Source organism: Sus scrofa, chromosome 13, assembly GCF_000003025.6.
Source record: "Sus scrofa isolate TJ Tabasco breed Duroc chromosome 13, Sscrofa11.1, whole genome shotgun sequence".
NCBI lineage: Eukaryota > Metazoa > Chordata > Mammalia > Artiodactyla > Suidae > Sus > Sus scrofa.
Window position 1 is genome coordinate 71,322,553 of NC_010455.5, and position 26,824 is coordinate 71,349,376.

The window sequence follows — 26,824 nt, forward strand, 5'->3', positions numbered from 1 at the left end:
TGTCTGCCCGTTTTTTGGAGGACAGTGCCGCGACGTGTGGGTTGCCGGAGGGTGTCCTAGCCATTTCTTACTGGGGCAGTTTGATGTTGGTGTGGAAGGGCTGCCACATGGCACAATTCAAGCGGTGCCATTCACACAGATTGGCCTGGACCTGCTGTGGGGGAGGGTCCCTTTCACCTGTTCAGTCTCTGAGGCCAGGTGAACTTGGGCCAGGTAAAGGGTTAAACCCCCTGCCACTGGGAGGTGGACATGCCCCCTTGTCCCAGGGGCCGCTGGGGGTGGGTCCCAGCCCCCAACTCCCTGGCAGAAGTGGCCCGTGAGGTTCAAAGGGGTTTCCCACTCAGATCCCACCCTCGGTCTCTGTGGCCTCTGAAGATTCCAGGTTTAAAATCCCTGTGAGCTGAATCTGGCTGTCTCCTCAAGGACACCATTGTGTGTGCTGTCAGCCTCTTGCTGGTAAAGGCAGATCCGGCCCCTGAGCAGTGCGGGGGATGGGGGTACATGTGTACAGAGATGGTCTGTGGGAGACGTTGGGGGGGTGGGGGCCTAGGGCATCCACCTCCCGCAGGTCCCACCTGGGCCCCTTTCTCTTCCACCCAGCTGTCCATTGAGGGAACATGGCAGGCTTTGGAGCTCTGCCCATCCCTGTCCCCATCTTGTGCCCAGCATAGACCATTGAGGCCCAGAGAGGCTGCCGCAGGGTGACTGGTGGCAGGAGGGACTCCAGGGGTGGTGGTCCCAGAGCACCTAGTGCAGCCCACCAGTGTTACAGATGGGGACAGGCCTTGACATGACCCACCCCCACTCAGCCACTCAGCCACATTGAGGCCAGTTCCCAGGGCTTTTCCCAGCAGAAGGACCCTCGTCCTGCTGCAGCCTCTGGGCTGGGATGGCCTTTGCCACAGGAGACCCGCTGCGTGTCCCTGAGGGCTGGAGCGGAAGGCCTGAGCTATTCTTAGAGCTCCTCAGGATGGCACGTGCAGGGCTTTGCAGCCAGGGCCGGCTGGGGTGGGACTGGCCTCCAGGGCAGCTGGCCTCAGCCTGGGTGTGCTGGCTCCAGGGTCCTTTGCTGTGCCCCTCCCCCAGGAGGCAGCCACGCTGGGCAGTGGGGACCCTGCCAGGCCCTGTGACCCATGGGGACCATGGGAGCAGAGGCTGCTGAATGCAGGGCGTTCCCACTGCTCTGAAGATGTTTGCGGGAGGAAGGACTGTAGCCCGCGGGCGTCTGTGGGCCTTTCCCTCTGCTGGGTCACTTTCTGAAGCCTCCCCCGCTCCCTCCCAACCCCCTCCCCCTCCAAGCCCTGACCCCAGGGATCGGAGTGGTTTCCTGCAGGGCCAGGGGAATGGCAGGCACTACTGGAGAGGCTGCCAGAGGCTACCGGAAGCTCGGTTCCATTTCTCTTTTTTCTCTGTGGCCTGTGTCTTCTGGGGTCATGAGTTTGGCATGAGTAAGCTGTCCCTCTCTATCCCCCAGCCTGCCCCCACCTGGCACATGAGGGATGTGCATGTCCCCAGGGATGAGGGCAAAGCAGGTGGGGGAGCCTTGGGCTTTAATTCCTACTCACGTTCCACCTGTGCGACCTGGGGCAAGGCCGGTGCTGCGTGGGCCTCTATTTCCTCACCTGGAAAGGGAGGTTAATAATCTGTCCCCTGCAGACTGGTTTTACATTCTAGACAAAACGCCCAGACAGCTCTGTATTCATTTCCAAGCTGGCGCTACCAGCACCACAGACTGTCGGCTTGAACGCAGCTGTGTATTCCCCACGGTTCAGGAGCCTGGGAGCCCCAGATAAGGTGTGGATAGGGCTGGTTCCTACAGGGGCCTCCTGGGTGTATGGACAAACGTCCTCTCCCCACACCCTCACTCTGGCGTGCATGCGTGTGTGTGTATCCCCTATTCGCTTTTCCTTTTAGTCATATTGATTAGATTCCTAATGACCTAATTTAACTTAATTATCTTTTTAAAGACTACCTCCAAATACAGACATGTTCTGAGGCACTGGGGGCTTGGGGCTTGAGATATGCACATGTTGGCCAGCGGGGCCAGTTTAGCCCATAACCAACTCGAGCGCAAGGCCTGACCCCCAGGAGGTATGCAGCGAAGAGTCACTTTTGTTAATATTGTTATTAATATTTTTTGATACAAACTGGGTGGTTTACTCAGTCCAGGAGGTGATGGTAAGGGAGAAAAAGAACAGGAACCCCTGCAGGGCAGGAAGTGTCACCAAACACCTGCCCTGTGCCAGGCCTGCTGGAGCCACTGGAGTCCTCAGTGAGCACATGGCGCCAAGGTTCTCCAATAGGGGACGGACAGTGAGCAAAACCATCAGGGAGGCGCATCAGTTGTGAGAAGGTGGCCAGTTGTCCAGAGAAAGCGGGAGCTCCCCAAGGGGAGGTGAGCCTTAAGAAGGCACAGAACAGAGGGTCACCTCAGGCCCCTGGCTGCCCATGAGGACCAGCTGCCTGAGGGCAAGGAGGAACACCTGTGGGGTCCTGGGTTCTGGTGTCCTGCTCACAGCAGGCCTGTTCCTGTCTCTCTGCAGCGTCGAGGGCGAGGCTCCCAGCAGCGAGACGGGCACATCGCTGGACAGCCCCGCAGCCTACCACCAGGGCCCGCTGGCGCCCGGCTCCAGCCTGAGCCCGGACCACTACGAGCACACATCGGGGGGTGCCTATGGGCTGTACTCAGGGCCGCCCGGGCAGCAGCAGCGCACGCGGAGGCCCAAGCTGCAGCACTCGACCTCCATCCTGCGCAAGCAGGCCGAGGAGGAGGCCATCAAGCGCTCGAGATCCCTCTCCGAGAGCTATGAGCTCTCCTCTGACCTGCAGGACAAGCAGGTAGGTACTGGCTGCGGGGAGGATGGCGAGGCAGCAGTGCCTGCGTGGCCTCAGGCCAGGCTGCCTGAGGCTCCAGGGGTCTGCGCCCCTGACAGCTGGGGTGGGTGCTATTTTCCACCAACGTGGCCTTCGCCTCAGGCCAAACCCCAGCTGCTTCCTCCCAAAAGGCTTTCAGGACTGCTTCGGGAGGGAAGCGCTGGAATGGCTGGGCCCTGGGGGCTCCTGATGCCACCAGTGCACATGGGTTATGTGGCAGCCACTGAGGTTCCGGGGTCAGGAGAGACCTGGGCCTCGGAGGTCTGCAGGAGGAGGGGGGTGGGTGTCAGTTCACAGCAGAAAGAGCACGTGCTTTGAGAAGGAGAGCAAGCCGGTCCCCAGCCAGCAAGGCCGGGCTGCTATTACACCCCTTCCAGCTCGCAGCGCCATGCTCACCTAGGAAACTGCCTCCTTGCAGTCTGTGCGTCCTCCCTGGGGCCCCGGCGCCCACAATGGGGTCAGCACCCGTGTACAGAGCAAGGGAGTTGCAGGACTGCAGCCTGGCATCAGGGCGGGGGGAATAGGTCTCACTCCCGGCCCCTTAGAGTGCAGGCACATAGTAGGCACTTTAATAAGAATTCTTATGTGAAACTCTGATGGTAAGTCCCTTCAGGAGAACCCCCAGGCTGCCAGAAGCAACTGTGCAGGCCTGCAGGTCTGGGCTAGCCTGTGGCCTGTCCCCAGCTCCTAGGCACTGAACCTGGGCTGCCACCTCTGACCTTGCCCAGCCCCAGGACACTTCCCCGTGGCCCGTCAGCCCCTAGGCTGCAGAAGTTGCCTTGTTCCCTGTCCCCATCTCACATCTGCCATAGCCTGAACTCTCTTTGCTCTCTGGTCCTCTAGTTTATCTGTTGTGGAGCAGAGGTCTGGGCTTGGTGTGGCCCTGGGCTGCTTTGGGGAGCAATGTGGGTACGGCCCAGGGTGGTCTTCCCCCAACAGAGTCCCTACCAGCCCCCCTCCCTGCTCTCAGTGCTGCCCTGTAACCTTGGACAGCCCTGTGACCTGGGACTGATCTTCTTTATCCATCTACCTGTGAGCTGGGACTGATGGGATGCTGGCAAGTGGCAAGAGCCTGAAGCAAATAACCCCCTGCCCTGTGGCACTTAGCAGGGGCCTCTGTTCCACGTGTCAGTTACACCCAGATCCAAAGTGGATCAGGAATAGTTTATGGTGACAGATGTCTGCAGCAGAACCATTAAAATAGAAGCAAGAAAGGTTCAAACTTCGTGGAGGCCTGTGGAGGTAATCATGTGCTTCTGTGACCATAATGTAGCCACCACAGCTGTTCATTTTCATCTCATGTGTATTAGGCCAGAGCCCACCAAGCTCCAGAGACTATTCTGGATGCTAGGGGGCCATCAGGGGACGAAGTGTGGTCCCAGCCCTTGAACTGACACCATGGTCCAGGAGGTGACCAGAGACAAGTCAGCAATGAGACGGTTTCATTCCAGAAGGTGATGAAACTCCAGGGTTGTTGAGAGAGGGGAGGGAGGTCAAGTGTGGAGGTGGCGGCATTGGGTGAAGTGTGGGAAACCTCTCCAGTGTGGTATGAGGACCGGGTGCCTGAGGAAGGGGCCTTCTGGGAAAAGGGGAAACAGCAGGTGCAAAGGCCAGAGGCAGAACAAGCTTGGCAGAAAAGATGGCCAGAAAGAGGTGACAGTAAGGGCCACTGAGCAACCCTGAGCATTTGACTCTCTGCTGAGCTTCCTGGCAGTCGAGATAACAATAGGAACAGGGCAGGTTTCATTTCCAGATGGAAATAGGGTGCCTGACTCCATGTGGGATTAGAGTCTAGGGGAACCAAGCCCCAGTTTAGTGAAAGGAGCCCAGTGGGAGGTCATGTATTTTCTTGTGGGCCTCCGGCCTCTGCATCTCCTGACAGTTTCCTGTCAGAGCAGGAGGCCCAAGTCCCCAGAAGCAGTGTTTCTGTTTCACGGGAGGGTGACCTTCTTGGCTCCCAGTCCTGTCACTTCTCTAAGAGGGGAGATCCTGGGCCCCGCTGCAGACGAGATGTCGCTGTGCCAAGTGAGGGTGACAGATAGCAGGTGATCACACACTGATGGGATTCCCTCCCCTGTGCCCCCAGTGAGCCTTCAGACTGGGTCTCAGGTCAGTTCTGGCCCAGAAGGAAGAATGACCATGGTGAGGGCCAAGGGGCTGAGGAAGGGCAGGCCTGGGTCCGTGTTGCCCTGGGGGAGGCCAGGAACACAGGACCTGCCCCTCCTTCCCAAGTCCCTCCTCCCCCATGCGGATCTGGGGATCGGGTCTCGAGCACAGTGTCACTGTCTGCTCTGTGAGATCCAGAGTCTGCAGGAGAGAGGGGGCCATGGAGTGAATGGGTCCTTCCCTTTCTAATGCTGACGAGGGGCCCAGGACCACAGGCCTTGGAGGGCAGAGAGGGGGAGGGCTTCCTGGAGTTCAGCCTTGGACCCTTTATTGGCCCCACGGGCTTTCAGAGCTCCGCTCCAAACCCAGAAAACAGAAACCCTGCTTACAGATGTGGAAGTGAGGTCATCTCTTTGGATGCTGTTCAGTAACTTCAGGGCGAGAGAAAAAACAGACCCGCCCTGGCTGACTCTGGGCCCCGCCAGGCTTTGAAAAGTCGTTTTGATCCTCAACCTCCCCGGTGCCCCCCACTCCTCTCCTGTGAGGGGCCCACTCTGCCCAGCTGGCCGCTCCCCACCTGTGGGCCCTGCAGGGCTGGCACGTTCGCGTTTGTCGAGAGCTGGTGTCCCTGAGATGGGTGGCCTTCCTGAGCTGGGTACTGCCTCTTTCTGGAGAGGAGAGAGGCCACTGGGGACTCGAGGGACCAGGACCCACACTGAGCCCTCCTCCTCTCTTCCCACCCACCCCCAGGCAGCTCCCAGCAGCCCCGACTCAGCCACAGCCTGGATGTGCTCAGCGTCTGTTTGGCTTTGTTTAGTTATGCGTGTGCCTCTGTCTGCTCTGGACGGCTGGGCCCATCCAGGGCGGGGACCTTGTCTGCCTGCAGCAGCGTGGGTGTGGTCCTCCTCAGAGCCAACAGCAGGGGCCTTGGCATGTGGGTGTGGCACTCTGCCCCGGACACAGGCGCCTCTCTCCCCAGGACCTGAGGCCTCTCGGCCTCCGTCAGTGCCACTCTGCCCAAGCGCCCAAGCGGACCAGCCAGTCCCTTATCCTGGATTTTCTTTGGTCCTAAAGAGCAGGCTGTCCTGTCCTGGGTCCTGGGGCCGGCGTGAGCCTAGGACTTCACAGGCCCACGTGGCACATGGGAGTCCCTGTCTCCACAACTGCCCGCAGTCTGGCCCTGTTGTTCCAGGGCGTGTTGGGTCTCTTCTCTGTGCCTCAGCTTCCCCATCTGTACAGGGAAGGGACTTGGGGACCCCACAGACTGTTGTCACCTCCCAGGAATGCAGTCGAAGGTCTTATAACCCCCGCTTCCCTATGCCAGCACGTGCTGAGGGTCTCACCCGTGCCCACTGCAGTCCTGCGAGGTAGGTCTGATGGGATTCAGGAGCTGCAGGGTCCAAGGCTTCTCAGAGTCTATCCGCTAACGGGGGCAGGCTCAGGTGCTAATGCTGATGCTTCAGAAAGATGCAGGACTAGGGGCTGCAGCCAGTGCTCGGTGCCCTGGGCCTACTTGGGTCTTGGGCAGGTCTCTTAACTTGTACCTGCCCAAGGCTGCTATGGCCAAAGAAGTTTGGGAAATCACCTCCCTTTAAAGATCCTGAGAAGTCCTGCAGGGAACGCACTTGCTTTAACTGTAATGCGGGGTTTCTCTACTTTCCTGGGCTTTGGGACTGTGTCTGACACAGGCCCCCAGGCCCCCGGGTCGGGGGGATGCTGAGCCTCCCCAAGCTTCCCTCACCCTCCTCTCCCACCCCACAGGTGGAGATGCTAGAACGGAAGTATGGGGGCCGCCTCGTGACCCGCCATGCGGCCCGCACCATCCAGACGGCCTTCCGCCAGTACCAGATGAACAAAAACTTCGAGCGTCTGCGCAGCTCCATGTCTGAGAACCGCATGTCGCGCCGCATCGTACTGTCCAACATGAGGATGCAGTTCTCCTTCGAGGGGCCCGAGAAGGTGCACAGCTCCTACTTTGAGGGCAAGCAGGTCTCGGTGACCGATGAGGGCTCCCCACTGGGGACCCTGGTACCGGCCGAGTGTGGTGACCTCGGCGAGCCACCTGCCCTCAAGGCCCCCGCCCCAGCTGGCGACTTTGCAGATGCCATCACTGAGCTGGAGGACGCCTTCTCGCGGCAGGTGAAGTCACTGGCTGAGTCCATCGACGACGCACTCAACTGCCGCAGCCTGCACACTGAGGAGGCCCCTCCCCCCGATGGGGGGCGGGCCCGGGACACTGAGCCTTCACAGGCCCTGCACGGAGCTGAGCACCGCCAGCTGGACGAGATGACAGCCTCGTACAGCGACGTCACCCTGTACATAGACGAGGAGGAGCTGTCACCACCCCTGCCCCTCGCACAAGCAGGGTGCCGGCCATCCAGTGCCGAGTCAGACCTGCGGCTACGTGCTGGCGGCAGTGCCCAGGACTACTGGGCCCTGGCCCACAAGGACGACAAGGGGGACACTGACACAAGCTGCCGGAGCACACCATCACTCGAGCCGCAGGAGCCACGGCTGCGTGGGGAGCATCTCCCACTGCTCACCATCGAGCCACCTAGCGACAGCTCTGCGGACCTTAGCGACCGCTCGGACCGCAGCTCGCTCAAGAGGCAGAGCGTATATGAGCGCAGCCTGGGCGGGCAGCAAGGCAGCCCCAAGCACGGCCCCCACGGGCTCCCCAAGGGCCTGCCCCGGGAGGAGCCAGAGCTGCGGCCCCGGCCTCCAAGGCCCCTGGACAGCCACCTCGCCATCAACGGCTCGGCCAACAGGCAGAGCAAGTCCGAGTCGGACTACTCAGACGGGGACAACGACAGCATCAATAGCACGTCCAACTCCAACGACACCATCAACTGCAGCTCTGAGTCCTCATCCCGGGACAGCCTGCGGGAGCAGACGCTCAGCAAGCAGACCTACCACAAGGAGACCCGCAACAGCTGGGACTCACCTGCCTTCAGCAATGATGTCATCCGCAAGCGGCACTACCGCATCGGCCTCAACCTCTTCAACAAGTGAGTCCCCATCTGCCCGCCCACCTGCCAGCCCGCAGGGCACTGGGCCAGCCTTCCTCCTAGGAGCCTGGTGCAGGTGGCAAGAGGGGCTGCTCAGTGACAAGTGGGCAGGAGGGGTGGGCGCCCCAGGTTCAGGAACGAGCTTTATGGAGGCTGGCTGCCTGGATGATGGGGGACGCAGGGCTTTGAGCAAGGACATGACAGGGGTCGTGTTGGCTGGATTCAGGCCCTCGGCGGGGGAAGGACACAGGTGGGTCTCATGCTCTTTGGGAGATGTGTGAATCAGGTCCATGGAGTGGCCGCTCTGCTAGGGTTCTGGAAAGGTGCTGTGGGGCAGTCCTGAGAGCAGATCTAAGCTGGAGACTGGTATTTAAAGCAGACTATTCTTAGCGTGGCTGAAAATAGCAAGTGGAGGAGGAGGAGGCCTGAGCACTCCCCGGGAAAGGACGCTGGCCGGCTCTGGTTATTAAACCTCCGGTTTCTCATCATTTCCATCTACAAGGCCTCCAGATTTGAGGTCACCATACGCCAACTCCAAGGTTGGGGACATGCAGGGGACGTGGCTAGCCTGCTTGGTGTTTTCTGTCACACAGCTGCTCTACTTCCCTGCTCTCTGCTTCCTCTTCTACACGGAGAGACTCGGGAACACTTCTGAGCCATTCTTGATGCAAGTGCCAATGCTGTCTGGGGAACTCAGAGAGGCCTGTGCTGGGGGGCGAGTTAGGGGACTGAGCATTCATATGGGGGCCACCAGGGCCTGGGCTCATTGGTCCTTGATCAGCTCAGAACTAAGAGTCTTGGACCTGTCAGAACTGTTAGGGCTGCTGTCTGCTGAGACTTCCATCTGCGCATCAGGACCAGACCCACTGCCACACAAGCTGAGGCCAAAACGGTGCCCTGGGAAGGGAGGGTCATGTGCTGTCAAGCCCATCCTGAGCTCTGGCCCAAAGGCCTGCCGCCACCTGCCTCTGGGCACAGCCGGCTCCCGGATCACCTTGGGCCCTTTGGGGGGGAGGTTGGGACAGCCTGGGGGCCCCCAGGGCCTGAGCTTCCCTCATCCCTGACAGACGTGGTGTCCTGATGTGGGGGTCCCAGCTGAGTGGACCACTGGAGGCCAGAACAGCTGTCTCCTACATCCAAGTGGCCTTGGTGTTGGTAGTGTCTTTCTGGCTCCATCAGTCTTTAAGTTACACCTGTAATGCATGAACACGCTCTCTGCTCTCCGTAGAGAAAGTAGGCCTGGAGCGGACACCATCCCCTCTGCTGTCAGTCTGGAGCACCCCCCCGACCCCAGGTCTATTTCTGCGCATGTGAGGTTTGGAGCACAGCTCCAGGCATGTCCCTCCGCACACCCTTGGGCAGTGCAGCCTCTGCCACTGAGGCCGTGCCTGCAGGATGGTGCTACGCTTAGGAGCATCCACTTTGCAGGGTGTGCAGGAACTGAGCATGTGTGTAGAGTGTTCGGAACAGCGCCAGGCTATCTCCATGGCCCCTGCTGACATTACCTGGGCCTAGGGCCATGCACACTGTGGCTGTTGGAGACCATCCCTGTCGGTGCTGTGGACCATCAAGTTCCTGTGCTGCTGCGTGGGGTCCATGTGTACTTATCCATGCTCCATTTTCATGATTAGCACGGATATGAGAGGGAGCGTGAATCTGCCCTTCCCAGCTGCTCCTGAGAGCCTCTGGGGAGCAGAACTGGGGGCTTGGGAGCCTCACATGGCACATTGCTCATTGAAATAGAAACTGCAGCTGGATCCAAGAGCTCCTATGTCCCACACGCTGGACAGCATCAGTGTGCTCTCCCACCACCTGTCACAGCCTAGAAATAGTGTCTCATTTGTTAGGATTTGGGTTTCCCTGCCTACTTCTAAGACAGAGCATCCATGTGTGTGTCCTGTAGCCATTTAGGTTTTCTCCTTTATAAAATGCCCATTCATGTTTTTTACCCATTTTCCTGTTAGTTGTCTTTTTAATTTAATAGTAGTTCTTTATATATGGGAATACTAGTCCTTTGCAATTACAAATATTTTCTTCAGGTCCATCACTTTTTTTTGTCCTTTTTACTTCTGAGATAAAATTCATACACCCTAAAACTACCCTTATAAATTGTACCATTCAGTGGTTTTTTAGTTATACATCTTTTAACTTTGTTTATGCTTTTTTTTTTTGTTCTAACAGAAGTTACTGGGTTTTTTGCATTTTTTATTGAAATAAAATTGACACATAAGACATTAGTTTCAGGTATACAACGTAATGATTCAATATTTGTATCCATTGCAAAATCTTTACCACAATAAATCTGAAACATCCAGTATCACACATGGTTTACCAGTTTTTTTCTCCTTGCGATGGAAACTGTTAAAATCTACTCCTGGTAACTTCCAAATATGTGATACATACTGTTATCACCATGCTGAACGGGATATTTTAAATTTTAACTAGTCAGTTCATCCATGTCTTTTTGGGTTTTAGTGTTTTATTTTAAAAGACTCTGGCCCAGGTCATAATAGAGTTTTAAGGTATTTTCTCCAGGACTTTCATAGTCCAGTTGTATATCCAGTTAGGATTCTAACTGGGCGTTTGGTTTGGACAATGGTACACGATGAGGGGTGAAGCTTTTGTTAGTCTGTGTGAATTTGCCCTTTGCCTCCAAGCAGTTTCTTGAATAGGTCCTTTCTGTGTTGACTTGAAACCCCATCTAATTCCTCCATGAACAGGGTCTGTGGTCGGACCCTTTCGTTCACTTGGCAAATATTTATTGAATACCTGCTGCACTGCAGGCCCTGCGTTAGGGCCCTGGGACTTGTCCGTGAATAGAGTAAGGATCTTGGTGAAGCTCCACACTTGTGGGCAGAGGGTCTCTTTGTTCCCCTGCCACCATCAGACTTTTGAGTCTAATGTTTTCTCATTAGGACGGAACCCCTCTTTTGTTCTTTGTAAAAGTGGCCTTGGTTCTTACTGGTAGTTATTCCTCCACGGAGTTTATAGAATGGGCTCGTTAAGACCATGAAAAACCCTGGTGGACTTTTCACTGGAGCCTCTCCAGCCAGGGGGACCCCACCCTTTTACATGTTGAGGGACAGACGGTGGGATCCAGCCACAGATGGTGTTTAAATTGAAGTTAAAGGTAACTGTGGTGCAGCAGAAATGAATCCAACTAGGAACCATGGGGTTGTGGATTCAATCCCTGGCCTCACTCAGTGGGTTAAGGATCCGGCGTTGCTGTGAACTGCGGTGTAGGTCACAGACGCTGCTCAGATCTGGCGTTGCTATGGTGTAGGCTGGCAGCTGTAGCTCTGATTCGACCCCTAGCCTGGGAACTTCCATATGCTAAATAAATGGTAACTACCGTTGGTCATGCTCCTCGGGCTGTGAGCCATAGTGCAGGTGCCCACCAGCCATACGTGCTTGGTGCCTGCATCCCTGGCAGCACGGATCCGGGACAGTCTCTTGCTACAGAACTCGCCGATGGGCAGCACAGGCCTAGAGCACAGGGCAGGCTGGCAGCAGGCAGCTCTGAGCAGTGTTCAGGGCAGATGGGGACGGGAGACCCACGGTGAAAATGACAGGCACTACCTCCTCCTCACTCACCTTGGTTTTCTCTCCAGTTGTCAGGGGATGGAAGGAGAAACTACTTTTCCAAAGACCCATTCCTCACACAGATTTGCAGCTTTTTAGTTCCTGAAGCCCTCCCAGTGACCTGTGCCAACCAGCTGTCTCCCCTGAGCCTCACCAGGCCCAGAGGGGTTGGTGGTCTGACCCAGGGGGGGGGTGGAAGCCAAGGCCTCTGGGGAGGCAGGCGAAGCTGGGAGATTGTTGACCCTAAGTGGGCACTGCAGCCTCCACCCAGGATGACTGAGAGCGGAAGTCTTGGTGGACAGTGAGCAGCCTGCTGCCCGAGGCCTCAGCTCCCTCCTCAGGAGGCCCTACCTTGGTACTTCTGTCCCTTCCCTTCCCCGCCCTGCACCCCCTCTCCACCCCTACCTCTGCAGTGCCCCCCTCTGCTCCCCGTAGTTCTCTCTCCCCACCATCTCCCCCACTCCCAGCCCCCACCATCACCCAAGGTCCAGGCTGCCTTCCAAACAGCTCTTGGTTCCCACCCGCTCCCAGGAGGGAGCTTTCCAGCACAGCCCCCACCCCACCCCCGCAAGCCAAAGGGTATGTGGAGGGTCTGGAGACGTCTCCAAAGCAGAGAGCACGCCAGCCAGGGAGAGGAGGAAAGACAAAGCAAAGGAAACCCGAGAAAGTACACATCCTGGTGGGAGGAGGTGTCCCATTGCCTGGCACCCAGATGTGCCTCTCAGCACCCGCCTTTCCCAGGCTCCAGGGCCACACATCTGGCTCACAGTGCTGGGGGCAGGGCGCGGGTCCAGGAGCCTCGGGCAGAGGGGTTTCAGCCACCTCTGCTGCACTGCAGGGACTGCTCCGTGCAGTGCCCTGAGCCCTACTGGCCGTGCCTGGAAACCAGGTGCGTGTTTCCTGCCTCCCCCCGATTCCCCCGCCCCAACCCTGGGGCCTGGTAAGGGTTAGAGACTGAAACCAAGAGCTTGCCCGCAGCCTCCATCGAGGATGCTTGTGGATGCAGCTGTCCTGACCTGTGGGGGAGAGTGGGAGGTTCCAGCTTCAGGCTTGGCCACCAGCAGGTGGCCTAGCGGCAGAGCAGCCTAAAACCCAGGGATAGTGCCGTGATGCCCACATGTGCTGACGGTGTGTTTCCAGGAGACCATAGGGAATGGGCTGGTACTAAACCACCTTGCGGATCAATGAGTTGAGATGCTGGGTGGCAGCCAGCCCAGGGTCACACAGCTGGTTGGTGGCTGGACTGGGATTCACACCTCTTCCACCTGACTCCTGAACCCTTTTTAAAACCCGGTGCAGGTACTACTGCCTTGTGAGTAACCCTCCACACCCCACTGCTCACTGGGCCACATGTGTACTCTGAGAGCCCAGGAGCAGAGCCACACGCTCAGAGGAGGCCAGCCAGCCCTGGAGCAGTGGTCCTGGGGCCACCATAGTGGCAGGAGCTGGGTCTGTGCCCCCCAGCCCAAAAGGACACTTGACAGGACCTCCTCCGCTTGTCACCTGATGCCCAGAGAGGGACCTGCTCCTGCAACCACACACCACTGGGGTACAGCCCTCTTCATGCCCTGCTCCTCTTTTTCATGCTCCTCACGCTTGCCCTCTGGCCTAGGTACAGGTGCTCAGACCCCAGGGGAGTTTTGTCGCAGGGCCAGACCAGTTCTCTCCCATCTCTGGACCACTGTTCTCCTCCCCAGAGCCCTTGGAAAGGAGTGGACACAGCGTGTCTGGGGAGCATGTAAGCAGGTGCCCCAGGGCCCCTGCTCAGACTCAGAGCTGTTGACTGGGCCCTGGGCCTGTGCTTTGAGACAGGGCTTCCTCCACCCAGCCCCTGCCCAGGGCCCACTGCCTACAGGAGGGGCCAGGGAGCCTTGTGGCCAGACTGAGGTGCCCTGAGGCACCACCCTTCCAACATCCCTGGAGGTCAGCAGGCCAGGGGCTCAGGCAGCTGTGTGGTCAGCGCAGAGTTGGGGTTGGGCTCCTGAGCTGCTGGCTTTACATGTAACGTGTTCATCGTAACCAGTGAAAAAGGCATGGTGACAGACAGTCTGGGCAGATGAGTAACATGCCAGCCAGCACTGAACCCCTTGTGCGCAACATCTCACCCAGTCCTCATGGTAATCTGTGAAGTGTGGCTGCTGCAGAGCCAGAAATGCCAGCCCCCAAGTGATACCATGTCTGGGGCCAGTGATGCTGACAGGTCAAGTGACTGGACCTTTTGGGAGTAGTTTGATTTGGGTCTTGGAGATTGGGGTCCTGTTCCTCTCGACATGAGCCACCCTTGGCTGGTGGCCCATACCACCCTCAGAGCCCTGGGGGTCCCTGGCCCTGTCCCAGGTCTGGGGACGGGAGCAGCTGCCAAGTGTCTCAGGGAGGAAGGCAGTGCTGGGCTGGCCCCACCAGGCATCCAGCTGTGCCAGAGGGTAATTCTTTTCAAATTGAGGTATAGGTGATTTACAGTTTTGTGTTGATTTCAGGTGTTCAGCAAAGTGATTCATTTATTTTTTTTTCAGGTTATATTCCATTATAGGTTATTATAAGATATCGAATATAATTCTCTGGGCTTTCCAGTAAATCCCTATTTCTTATCTATTTTACATATAGCAGTGGTTCCCATTAATTTCATACTCCTAATTTCTCCCTCCCTCCTTCTCCCTTTGGCAGCCATGAGTTTGTTTTCTTTGTGAGTTTGTTTCTGTTTTGTATGTAGATTCATTTGTATTTTTTAGAATCCACACTTAAGTGATATTGTAAAGTATATGTCTTTGACTTACTATGTATAATATTTTCTAGATCTACCGATGTGGTTACAAATGGCATTATTTCTTTCTTTTTTTCCTTTTTAGGGCCACATCCATAGCATATGGGAGTTCCAGGCTAGGGGCAAATCAGAGCTGCAGCTGCCAGCCAACACCATGATCACAGTGATGCCAGATCTGAGCCACATCTGCAACCTATACCACAGCTCACAGCAATATCAATCTTTAACCCACTGAGCAAGGCCAGAGATCAGACCTGCATCCTCATGGAAGACAGTTGGCTTCATTACTGCTGAGCCACAACAGGAACTCCTATTTTATTCTTTTTTATGGCCGAGTAGTATTCCATCATGTATATACACCATATTTTCTCAAGCCTGTTGACGGGCCCTTGGGTTGTTTCCATGTCCTGGCTATTGTTACTTGCGCTGCTGTGAACAATGGAGTGCATGTGTCTTTTTTAATTAGAGTTTTTGATTTTTTTCTGGTTATGTACCAAGGAGTGGGATTGCTGGATCCTATGGTAACCCAGTTTTTTGTTTTTTAAAGAACCTTCATACTGTTTTTCATAGTGGCTGCACCAGCTTACATTCCAACAGTGTACGAGGGGCAGAGAGTAATTCTTCCACCTTGTCTCTGGGATAAGTGCTAAGAAGCCTCTGGGCGCCATATCTAGCTTGGATTTCTAATATCAGAAAGAACTTTGTAGAATTCAGAGATGGATAGGGGAGTTCCCATTGTGGTGCAGCAGGTTAAGGATCCTGCATTATCTGTGTGGTGGCTTAGGTTGCTGCGGAGGTCTGGGTTCAGTCCCCTGCCCGGTACAGTAGGTTAAGGATCTGCTGTTGCCACAGGTGTGTCATAGGCTGGCAGCTGCAGCTCAAATTTGATCCCTGGTCTGGGATGCTGCGGGTACAACCAAAATAAGAAAAAGAAAAAAAAAAAATCAAAGCTGGGTAAAATAAGCATTGTGAGAGGTGACGCACTTGCTGGCCCTGGAGGTATGTGAGCAGATAGAAGGTGGCTGCTTCTCTGCAGGATGTTGGAGGAGTTCGAGTCTGGATTCCTGAGTTGAAGGGCACTTGAAGACATATGGGATTCTCTGAGCGCTGAACTTGGTGAGCCCAGCTGCCCCCTCAACCAGTCTGAGGGCAGCACGTGGATAGCTTGACCACGCCCCTCCTCGGAGGACCCTCGGGCCCTGCAGGTGTCTGCACAGACCCTTGTGTTGGTCTCTGTTAGTCAGGTCCTTCTCCATGGTGTGGGGTGGGAATCCAATCAAAGAGGATTTCCTGGTTCGTGGGCCTGAGGGCATCTCTTGGCCATGCCCTGTGATCCCCCCACCAGGGCAGGAGGGCGGCCAGCAGTCGGGCCTTGTGGTCCAGCCTTATGGTAGCCCGGCAGGAAGACCATCTCTGTGGTCAGCAGGGCTCTGATCGACCAGGCTGGAACTGTGGTCAGCCTGCAGGGACTGGGGCCGGAGCTCTAGGCAGGGGTGTGTGAGAAATCCGGAGGCCAGCTGGGTGCCCAGAAGGGAGGTGCTGGGCAGACACCCATGTCCTCGTCTTTTCAGCTATAGCAACTGAAAACAGCCTGCTGTGGCCTGTCCGGGCTCTGCTGGGAGAAGAGCATTCCAGCAAGTGGGTGGTCCTTGGGTACAGAGCCAACCTCGTAACCCTCACAAGGCCCTGAGCTTGCACACTGACTACTTGCAGCCAAGGACAAGAGATGCCAGGGCGGGAAGCCCTGCTGTGGCCCGCCCATGCTGGCCCTTCACAGCCAAGGCGAGAGAAGCCCGCCAGCCAGCCCCCGGGGATGGCCAAGGGTACTCACTGGCCCTGCAGACAGGGGCCCAGCAGCCCGGATGCGGAGGTGGGTCAGTTATAGACAGTGAAAGGGTGGCCTCTGCAGCTCACTGACGCTGGGTGCCAGAGGGTGGCGGTCAGAAAGGCTAGAGAAAGGGGAGTTAGGGGCATCCGGGGAGGGCTGGCTCCACAGGTGGCCAAAGTGGGTTTGCAGCCTTGGTAGGAGTGTGGGGCCTGGAGTGGAACTCTAGGGGTGTCTCAGAGCAAAGGGGTAAAAAGGCTGGCTCTCTCCCTGGCTGGACAGCCTGGAGCACAGTTACCCAGCCTTTCCAGGCTGCGTCTTGTCATGTGTCCAGGAAGGCTTTTGTGTTGTTTGTTCCTGTGCCCAGGGACCCTCTTCCTGGCTCCAGGTTCAGTGCCGCCTCCCCAGGGAGGCCTTGCTGGACGGTCCCTCCCTGCCCCATCTACCTAAAGGCCACGCCTCCTGCATCACTGTGGCTTCCCCTTGGTCTCACTCTGCCTGGTGCTAACCCTTTTCTTAGAGCTATAGAACCAACAGTGTTTTGTGAGGGCTCAGAGGCACCAACTCATTTACTCTTCACAATAGCTCTGCTGTGTGCACTGTCCCTGTCCCCACTACACAGATGGCACAGAGAGGTTAAGTGACTTGCCTTACTTAGGTCACCCAGCCAGAGAGTAGAGCTGGCTTTGAGCCATGCCTGCAAGTGTCCCTCTGTCCTAGAGTTTATCTCCCTCCCTATTGTGCTCCAGGTAGGATGTGCATGTTCAAGGCAGGGACTTCGGACCACAGATGTGCCAGCACTGCCCTGGCCCAGAGGAGGCACGCAGTGAACTTCTGGAGGGAATAAAGAAGTGGATGAAGGAGTTCCCGTTGTGGTGCAATGGGAACGAATCCAACTAGGAACCGTGAGGTTGTGGATTTGATCCCTGGCTTCCCTCAGTGGGTTAAGGATCTGGTGTTGCCGTGAGCTGTGGTATAGATCACAGACACAGCTCAGATCCCGAGTGGCTGTGGCTGTGGCATAGGCAGGTAGCTGCAGCTGCGATTTGGTCCCTAGCCTGGGATCTTCCATTTGCTGCAGGTGCGGCCCTAAAAAAAAAAAAAAAAAAAGTGGATGAAGGGCAAGGAGCTGGAACTTGTCGTGTAGGCTTGGGTGGCCCTGAAGGTCTAGAGCAGAGTCCTGGAGACACAGGCCAAGGCAGCCCTTCCCCGAGTCCCGTTGGCCCCATCCTGGGCACAGCACGCTGTTTCTCCCGCCAGGCGTTCACTGTGCACACTGGGCTCCTGCTGGCCCCTGAGGCTGCAGTCATCCGGGCCCCAGTCAGTACCTCTTCCAAGTTCAAGCCCAAGCCCATGAAGGGAAGGGGGAGACCGGGGGCCGAGCCCCCCACCTCCTGGCCTGGAGGCAACCCAGTGACCCAGTTTGCTCAGTGGGGATGGGCTTTGCCACAACCAAGCGAGTTTCCCCACCTTGCCATGTCCCCTCCTCATCGAGGCTCTCTCTCGGGACCAGATGGGCTGCGGCTCCTTTCCATGGGGCCCCCGGGTGCCGTGGGGTTCTCACAGCCCCACAGGCCCTGCCTCACAGCCTCAGCCTGAGAGAGGCAGGTGGGTGGCAGCATGCCATTGTGTGTGACACATCCACAGGACATGTGGGCTCTTCCAGTCCTCTCAGGGCCCTTGGATCCAGGGCCCCACCCAGCAGAGCACACCTGGGCAGGTAGGGCCTCACTGCACTGCTGAGAGCAGAAGGGGCCAACACAGTCCTATGGCAAGGGACCCACATCCACGGTGTCCAGGACAGTGGCTGATTGTGGTCAGGGAGGTCACTCTTTGCCCGTGGCCCCAGCACAGCCTGCCCTTCCCGCTGGGCTGCGGGCTCCTAGAGGGGCCCTGGTCATCCCTAATGCTGCCTGACATCCATGTGAACACAGGAGAGGGCAGCTGACCAGAGCAGGAAGCAGCCACCCCAGGGCGGCAAGAGGAGGCTGGGCTGCAGGGCCCAGATAGTCCTGCATGGATGGGTGACGAGGGCACCAGAGTTGGAGAGGCCCCGTGGCCCTCCAGTCCAGAAGGGTGTGCACATCTTCTCCCAGTTTCTAAGCGCTGGCAACTAACTGGAATTCTTTTTATTAACAGTTGTGGGTCAAAGAAAGCATGTCTTTGGGCTACCGTGGTGGTGGGGGAGGGCACAGGTGTGGGCCGGGGTGCTGTGGAGGCTGCCGTGGAGCTAGTGATGAGGAGGTTCTTGGTTGGAGACCCGAGAGCCGTGGCAGGACCAGTAACGTGGGAGAGCAGAGCCACTTGATCACCACTTCCATCCCAGAACCCAAGCCTCCAGCAGTCACTCATTCACTCCCTTCTGAGCTCCCAAGTGTAAGGTGAGGGTGTATGGCCACCTGGGCTGAAAATAGCAGGGTCAGAGTTCTTGGTGGTTCAGCAGGTTAAGGATCCAACATTATCACTGCTGTGCCTCAGGTCACTGCCATGGGCAGGTTCAGTCCCTGGCCTGGGAACTTCCGTGTGCTGTGGGCTCAGCTGAAAGAAAAGAAAACAGCAGGGTCTCCTTGCAGCCAGCGAGAAGTTGGCCTACCCATGGAAATATGGCATCTGTGGGACCCACCATCAGTGGGAGCAGCATGGCTGGTGGATGCTGCCCTCCTCTTCATGCCCAGGGCACAGCAGAACATTGACCCAACTCTGCCATCTAGGGCAATGGGCAGGATGCTGGGTGTACCCAGGGCTCCACCAGGGCTCCACCGCCCCTCAGGCCCATCCAAGGCTCTGGGCTTGTCAGCGGAGGACACCACCTCCAAGGGTCACATGTGTGGAGCAGCCGGTCATGCCTCCCCATAAGGTCAGCTGAGCGGGCACCATGGTGCAGGACCACAAGGAGGAAGGGACTGCTGGCCCTGGCGCAAGTGGATGCTCAGCCCTGTGGGGCCAGCCCTGCCTCACCCTCCTGGCTGTGCCTCCATCTCCTCTGCTGTGGATCAAGGTCAATCCTAAACTGTCACGGTGCTCAACACATGCATCTCTCCAGGTGGCCTACTGCATTAACTCAGCACACAGGTCCCACAACAAGGGCAGTCACAGCCCCAGTGAGGTCACACTGTCCAACTCTTAAGCGGCACATGCAAGGAGCGTGCCAACCCCAAAGGGTAGTGTGGGAACCAAGGGAGTCGGATGAGTAGGGTCTTCAGACACGTGCTTAGCAGTGTCAGAGATGGTTCTCGGGTGGCCAGTGTGTGCTGCCCGAGGGGGGGCCATGCCAGTACCTGCTCCCGCTGGGCCAGCCTGGGTGCAGGGCCCAGGCAGTCCCAGTTCCCCCATTCTTTGGGCTCAGGGTGGGACAGGACAGGGTGCTACAGAGGGGGAGAGGAGCAAAGGCTGGGGCGGGGCTGGGCGCCTGGCTGAGTCTGTCTCTTGTCCTCCCAGGAAGCCCGAGAAGGGCATCCAGTACCTCATCGAGCGCGGCTTCGTGCCCGACACACCGGTGGGAGTGGCCCACTTCCTGCTGCAGCGCAAGGGCCTGAGTCGCCAGATGATCGGGGAGTTCCTGGGCAACCGGCAGAAGCAGTTCAACCGCGACGTGCTCGAGTGAGTCAGGCTGGAGAGGCGCAGACACACACCACCAGGCTCTCCCACCGCTGGGACCCACAGCGGTCCTCCTGTCCTCTGGCTCCCAGACACATGCATACCCCCACTGCCACATGAACAGGCTAGCACCCTGGCACCTCGAGCCTGTCCATTGGGGCTGGCCCTTCCCCTGGCCTGGTGCCTCTGTGCTCACCTCCTGCAGGGACAGCAGGAGGGGTGCCAGCCTGAGCTTTGCCCCCTCCTCTTCCCTGTCTTGGTGGGAGATGGGGGTGATGGTCTGGCCAAGCTGGCGGCTATAGACCCTGAGAACACTGCAGAAAAGCAGGTTTCCAGCTCCCTGGGAACTGCTGGCGGTCGTGAGCAGTCCTGCCTGCAAGTTTCCCACATCCCCCATAGTCCCCAAGACTTCTGCATAGAAAAGCATCATGTTTAGACCTGTGTTCACTAGGCAGGTTCTCCATGCAGGCTATCTCGCCCCCACCCCCGGTATGGGTGTCGGGGCATCAAAACCCCTTCTGCAGATGAGGAACCAAGTCAGCATCAGGCTGGCTTGAAACCGGTGTCCTGCTCCCCTTTGCCTGCCCTGGGGGCACAGCTCCAGGTCTGCTGTAATTGTACGTCTGACCCAGGCAGCTACATGTGGGATGCATGACCCGGGTAGTAGCCAGGAGCAGAATTAGCGCTGGATAAAGACTGACCCTCAGTAACCACAGCGATGTCTCCTATTTGCTCAGCCCCCAGTGGGCAGGCAGCCTGGCCACTCGCACCTGTCTCCTCTGGGCTTCCCCTGGAGGAGGTGGGCGGGGTTGCAGCATCTATTTCACAGCTGAGCAGACCCAGGCTCGAGGTGTAGGGGGGGTCTGGATGTGCGCCTCACCCCCCCACATGCACGTACATCTGCACACACAAGCATTCAGTCACATGCAAACACAGAGGCAGCGAGCCCGCTGGGGCTTTGGCGGTGCCTGGCATGGGTGGCATCTGTGCTATCTGGGCTGCTCTCCCTCACCCCCACCTCTGATGGGGTCACACTGTTTCTATGGTTAGCGCCCCCCGCCCTCCCAAAACCAGGGAGGAACCATCCAAGGAAAGCAGATAGCTCTGCTTGGGTGAATAGGGCCCAAGACTGTCCAGTCCAGCCCCCTCCCCTACAGCCACCCCTGCTCCCCTACGCCCCCTCCAAGTTGCTCCTGGCCTGTAGGAAATCCGGGCATTGTTCTCCTCAGATCAGAAAATAGCAGCAGCCTCAGGAAGTAGCGGGACCCCCCCCCCCAACAGGCATCCTATTCGGATACTGGTCAGCAGATCGTCCTGTGGGGTCCCCACCCCCACCTTTCTCCTAAGGGCTTTGGCTCAGAGCATCACTCCAGTGGAAGGGAGCCCTGGGAGGGGGGTTAGGCCCCCACAGCCGAGGCCTCTGCAGCCCCAGCGGGGTGGTTACAGCTTCGTTACAAACAGGTGCCCTGGGTGCCAGAGCCTCCTGCAAGGGTCCCTGGTGCAGGCCCACCCTCCCTGTTCATGGGTCCCCATCAGAGGCAGGACCAGGCTGTGCTGGGGGTAGTACCATGGTGAGACTTGCTTGCTACCTGCGACCTTCCCATCTCTACCCTCCTTGTGGGGTCAACAGATGAGGACCCACTGAGAGCCCATCAAAGATGCCCAGGAAACCCTTGATGTGAGGGATTGCCTGGGACACAGAGGCTGCAGGGCCCAGGCCTCCACAGCTCCTGCCCTTGCTCTCGGGCCTCCCTGCGCTGACCCCTTGTGCTCCATCCCCTGCTGTGGCGGCTGGGAAGGAGGGCCAGGGGCACAGACCAAGCCTTTGTATCTCGTTGCAGCTGCGTGGTAGACGAGATGGACTTCTCTGCCATGGAGCTGGACGAAGCCCTCCGCAAGTTCCAGGCACACATCCGGGTCCAGGGGGAGGCTCAGAAGGTGGAGCGGTTGATTGAGGCCTTCAGGTGAGAGCTGGGCAGGTGAGGTGGGCATCAGGCAGGAAAAGGGCCCTGGGTGCCAGGAGCTGTGTGGTCAGTGCTGGAACCAGGGCCTGGAGGGTCTTTATGCACCTCCACATCCTCATTGGTTCATGAGTCCATCTGTCTTTGTGTTCACAGGGACACACGCTCCCTCAGTGATACAGAGGGCTTGGTTATGACATCGACACGCTTACTAGCGGTGTGACCTTGCTCTGGTTACTTAACCTCTCTGTGCCTCACTTCCTCTCCTGTAGAGAGGGATGATGAAGGCACCTACCCTGGAGGGGGTAGAAGGGTTAAACTACCCAGGACGTGTGGGCACACTTACCCAGTGCCTGGCACCCCAGAGAGCCTGCAGTGGGCTGTCCCTGCACTGTCTTTTCCCAGGATGCTGTGCACACTGCTGTGGAGGGCCTCTGTGCCCCATGCTGAATGTGGAAGACCCAGTCCCCTGGGCTCAGCAAGGGTGATGGGGCCAAGAGAAGCAAGGTCACAGAGGGGGAAACCCTGGGCCCTGGAGGGGAGCATTCCATCCAGGAGGGCTTCCTTGAGGGGGCAGCACTTAAAAGGGAAGACGGAATCGAAGCCCACATTGAGTTCAGATGACTGCTGCCCACAGGATGTGGGCCTCCATCATGATGCCCCATCCGGTTCCTCTTCTCCATCCCTGCCCCACCCACTCACCCATCTACAAGGTCACCAGTGGAGAGGTGGTGCAGGGGGCGTGTTGGAGGCAGTGAGGACAGTGAGCAGGTGACTCCTCGAGGCAATGTGTTAGCGAGGCAGTTTGTCCAGTTGTTGCAGCAGAGACGCCACAGCTGCCTTGGCTAAAATCCACCCTCTGAAGTGGTGTGAAGGAGGCCTGGCCTCTTGTCACCTCGAGGTCTCCGGGGACAGGTCTACTACCCACCGTCACTCCCCTGTTCCAGGCAGGCAGAGTGTGGAGGGCACAGGGCCTGCCTCCAGGCACAGCCTTGAAGGGGCCCACCCCCTACTGGCCAGAACTCAGCTCTGACTGAGACTTAGGTGTGTGGTTCTCACACCCTGAGCAGCCCTGTGCCAGCTGAAATGGGCAGGGGAGTGGGGGCAGGTGGCAGGACAGAACGTAAGAAGGAGCAGTGGACAGTCAGGGCCAGCTCTTGGGACAAACGTCCTCCCCATTTACCAGTTCAGAGGCAGTGGCCAGCTTCGGCGTGAGTCCTGGCTGGCTGCGCCTCTGCCCTGGCTGAAGCAGTCCCTCCCTGCAGCCAGCGCTACTGCATCTGCAACCCCGGGGTGGTGCGGCAGTTCCGGAACCCGGACACCATCTTCATCCTGGCCTTCGCCATCATCCTGCTCAACACGGACATGTACAGCCCCAACGTCAAGCCCGAGCGCAAGATGAAGCTGGAGGACTTCGTCAAGAACCTGCGAGGTGAGGTCCTGGGCGGGATGTCCTGCGGTCCTCAAGATGCCCTCTGAGCACACCCTGCAGGGGGCACATGGTACCGCAGTGCCCGGTTGCCCCTGGCAGGGACCAAGGTGAGCGGAGGGCCTCAAAGGAGCAGACGCTACATAGCAGGAGTTGTAATGGGCTGGTGCCGTCGTGAGGGTCCTGTGCCAGGGCCCCAGCTGGACTCAGTGGTTGGAGGCCTGGTTGCAGGGGCAGAGGAGGAGCCAGACTGCAGGTCAGGTGCTGGGTGTCCAGGGCCTCCGAGCAGGGGTGGGGCCAGGACTGCCCTCCCCATGGCTGCCCCCTTCACAGCATCTGCCTGCTGTCCCCACCTTGGTCCTCCTCTTGAAAGGGACTCATCTTTTTGTTTCTGTTTGTTTGCTTAAATGTCTATATTTTGAAAAGGAGTCTTATGTCGTCACTGTAAAGTGGAAACCAGCAGCATTTGCCACATCTGGGCATTACTGACAAAAACAAATGCCATGAAAGGCAGCACCGCTATGATGCCAGCCGAGCTATTTCTGGCTGGGCTGTGGGGCCAAGGCCACCCTTCCCTCCTTGGCAGGTGCCCCCTGGGGCAGGTACTGAGGGGGTGGGCGGCAAGAGGGGGCCTCCTCCTGATGTGGCCAGGCAGGAGAGGGATGGGCAAGGTCTCTGGAAGGAGAGGCACTGCCCTCTCAGGGGGAAGCACCAGCTCTGAGGAGCCAAGGTCCCTTTAGAAGTGGCAGCATGAGTTTATAAGAGGGAAGAAAGCTGGTCTGAGTCAAGAAAGCTGGTGAACTTTTTGAGTCATTTAAGTTTTTTACTTTGTCTTTTATTTCTGTAAGCCCCGCTGCTCTCTTCCCCCTCCCTGTCAAGGGTCCTTGCTGGGGTGCCCCCTGCTGGTGGGCACCACCCTAACAGGCGCTCACGCGGGGTTGGCTCGGGCACCCTCCACATGGGCCCCAAGAGAGGTCAGGTCTTAGCTGTAGTTCCTGGGAAACTGGGGATCAGGAACCTCGTTAGTGACAAATCAGACCACCAGGCAAGGGACTGATGGCACACGGGGACTGCGCCCCTCCCTCCTCTCCATCAATCCAAGCCCCTCTCTTCATGGGCCAGGCATCTCCTGGTCTCCACATGGCCCCAGGCCCCTGATGCAGGAAGCTGTGCTGGGCTAGCTGGGTTCACATGCTGTTGGTGACCTGGGGAGCTTTAGGGACTCTGATTTTCTTCTCTGGCTTTACCACCCACGTAAGTGGGGCCTCTCCTGTGTGAGAAGTAAGGGGGAGAGAGAAATGAGCCCAGAGGACAGAGGCTCCAGGAAGGCAGGGCTGCAGGTCAGATCCTGACATGAGCCACCCTCATGTCAGAAGCTTCATGGTTCGTGTGCAGCCTTGCACCCGCAGTCCCAGGAGACTCTATTTCTGGTCCCCAGGGCAGGAAAGAGAGTAAGCTGTCGGTTCTGGCTCTCAAGGCTGGGCTGTTCCCACCAATCTCCTCTTTTTCTCAAGCCAGGAACTCAAGGGTTTTCGCCCCTGTCTTTCTTGAACTTCAGAAGGGGCAACCAAGGTTCAAAGAGGAAAGGGACTGGCCCGCGGTTACACAGCAAGTGAGTGTCAGGGAGGCAGGACCCTGGTCTTCCAAAGTCAGGTTGGCGCTCTGCGCTCTGCACACATCCACCTGTCCTTTTTAGAGAAAAAGTCCCTACCTCACAGACACTGGATACACGTTTTCTCTGGAATTGCTCAGTTTGCCCAGTGAGTCCAGCAGCAGGGGGGCCTCTGGGAGTTCAGGGATAGGTGGCGGGAGGGCAGGGGGGGCACTCCCCAGTGAGGAAGCAAGAGAAGCAGTCTTTTGCTTTATCGATACTTACTTTTAAATGTTTTAAACTTATATCCTGAATATTGTCTTCACATAATTCAAGAACCTGATAGTGACCCAACAGTCACCCTCCTTGGTATTTACCCAAATGAGCTGAAAACTCCCATCCACACAGAGACCTGCACATGGGCGTTTACAGCAGCTTTACTCATAGTTGCAAAACTTGGAAGCATCTGAAACGTCCTTCAGCAGATGGATAAACTGGTCCATCCAGGCAATGGAGTGTAAGCGCTGAAAAGAAATGAGCCACCAAGCCGTGAAAAGACACAGAGGAAAGTGAAATGAGCGTTGCTAGGTGAAAGTATCCCCTCTGAAAAGCCTGTGTGCCTGACTCCAACTGTAGGACATCCTGTGGGAGGCGGAGCTTAGAGACAGTGAAAAGACCCGTGGTTGCCATGGGTGAGGGAAGGGATGGAACGGAGCTCAGGAGTTTAGGCAGTGAGTGTGATGTCATAATGATGGACAGGTGTCATTAGACTTTTTCCTGACCCGTAGGACAGACCCCACTGAGAGCGAACCCCAGTGTGAACTGTGGACCCTGGCGATAGCACCCTGTCCATGGAGGATCATCATTCATAGGGAATGCACCTCTCTGATGGAGGATGCTGATGAGGGGGAAGCCAGGGGTGTATGGGAACTCTCTGCTTTCCGTTTCATTTGCTATGAACTTAAAACTGCTCTTAAAAAATACTCAAAACAGGAGTTCCTGTCATGGCTCAGTGGTTAACGAATCTGACTAGGAACCATAAGGCTGCAGGTTCGATCCCTGGCCTTGTTCAGTGGGTTAAGGATCCAGCTTTGCCGTGAGCTGTGGTGTAGGTCGCAGACACGGCTCGGATCCCGTGTTGCTGTGGCTCTGGTGTAGGCCGGTGGCTACAGCTCCAATTGGACCCCTAGCCTGGGAACCTCCATGTGCCGTGGGAGCGGTCCAAGAAATGGCAAAAAGAAAACAAAAACAAAAAAAAACCCACTCAAAACAAAACGCAGAAAGCAAAGAAGGTGCGCAGCAGGGCCCCTCCCATCCCTGCTGTCTCCCCACCCTCACCCCTGTGGGTCATCAGCTTTGAGGCCCCGCTGTGCAGCCCAGAGCTCCTGGCTGGAGTGCTACTAAAATGCATGACTGGTTTTGTCCTGTTCTACTTGGCACCTCGCTTTTCCTTGCAGTAAGCCTAAGGCAGGGGTCCACACCGCTCCACTGTGACATTTCTTTTTGCTCTGCAGGGCACAGTGATCCCTGTCATGGGGGTCCCACATGAGGATGGGTCAGCCACTCCCCTATTAGTGGGCAAGGGGGTTACTTCCCATTTCCTGTCACCTGGAAACAACACTGAGCGAATGTCACTCCCTGAGGGACAAAGCCCCCAGATGCAGTCAGGGGACCAGATGCTATGTGAATTTGTGACTGGCCGGCAATGCCCAGTGGCCCAGCAGAGGGCTCAGTCTGCCCCCGACTCCCCCACTCCCGCCTCCCCCAGTCTGGGCTCTGAGTGCAGAGTGCACATCTCTCCCATGCACAGGGCTGGGTGTTTCTGGCAGCACTTTCCAGGCTGCGTAGCAGAGAGGGCACAGCTCATGATCAGAGTGGCCCAGGTTCAAGTCCCAATGAACTGGGACAGCAGCCATTCACAGGCACTGAACTCCCCCTTGGGGTCACCCCACGAGCTGTCCTCATTCCCCATGGAGTTGCCATACTCTTAGTGGCCTGTGTCACAGAGGTGAGGACTCCTGGCTCAGGGAGATCAAGTCTCAGGCTAATGGGGGGGGGGTTGAATTGAGGACATGAACCTGGCCTCTTGG

General features: G+C 57.4%; 1 protein-coding gene across 13 annotated transcripts in view; it reads left to right on the plus strand.

Annotated features, from left to right (window-relative positions):
• IQSEC1 (IQ motif and Sec7 domain 1) overlaps positions 1-26,824 on the plus strand; it is a 162,719-nt gene that overhangs the window by 118,586 nt on the left and 17,309 nt on the right. For all 13 annotated transcript variants that reach the window (XM_021069400.1, XM_021069392.1, XM_021069395.1 and 10 more), the window contains 5 exons: positions 2,544-2,838; positions 6,742-7,988; positions 19,595-19,756; positions 21,595-21,717; positions 22,980-23,146. In XM_021069400.1, coding sequence (XP_020925059.1) covers positions 2,544-2,838; positions 6,742-7,988; positions 19,595-19,756; positions 21,595-21,717; positions 22,980-23,146 — 1,994 coding nt within the window. The remainder of the gene's footprint in view (positions 1-2,543; positions 2,839-6,741; positions 7,989-19,594; positions 19,757-21,594; positions 21,718-22,979; positions 23,147-26,824) is intronic.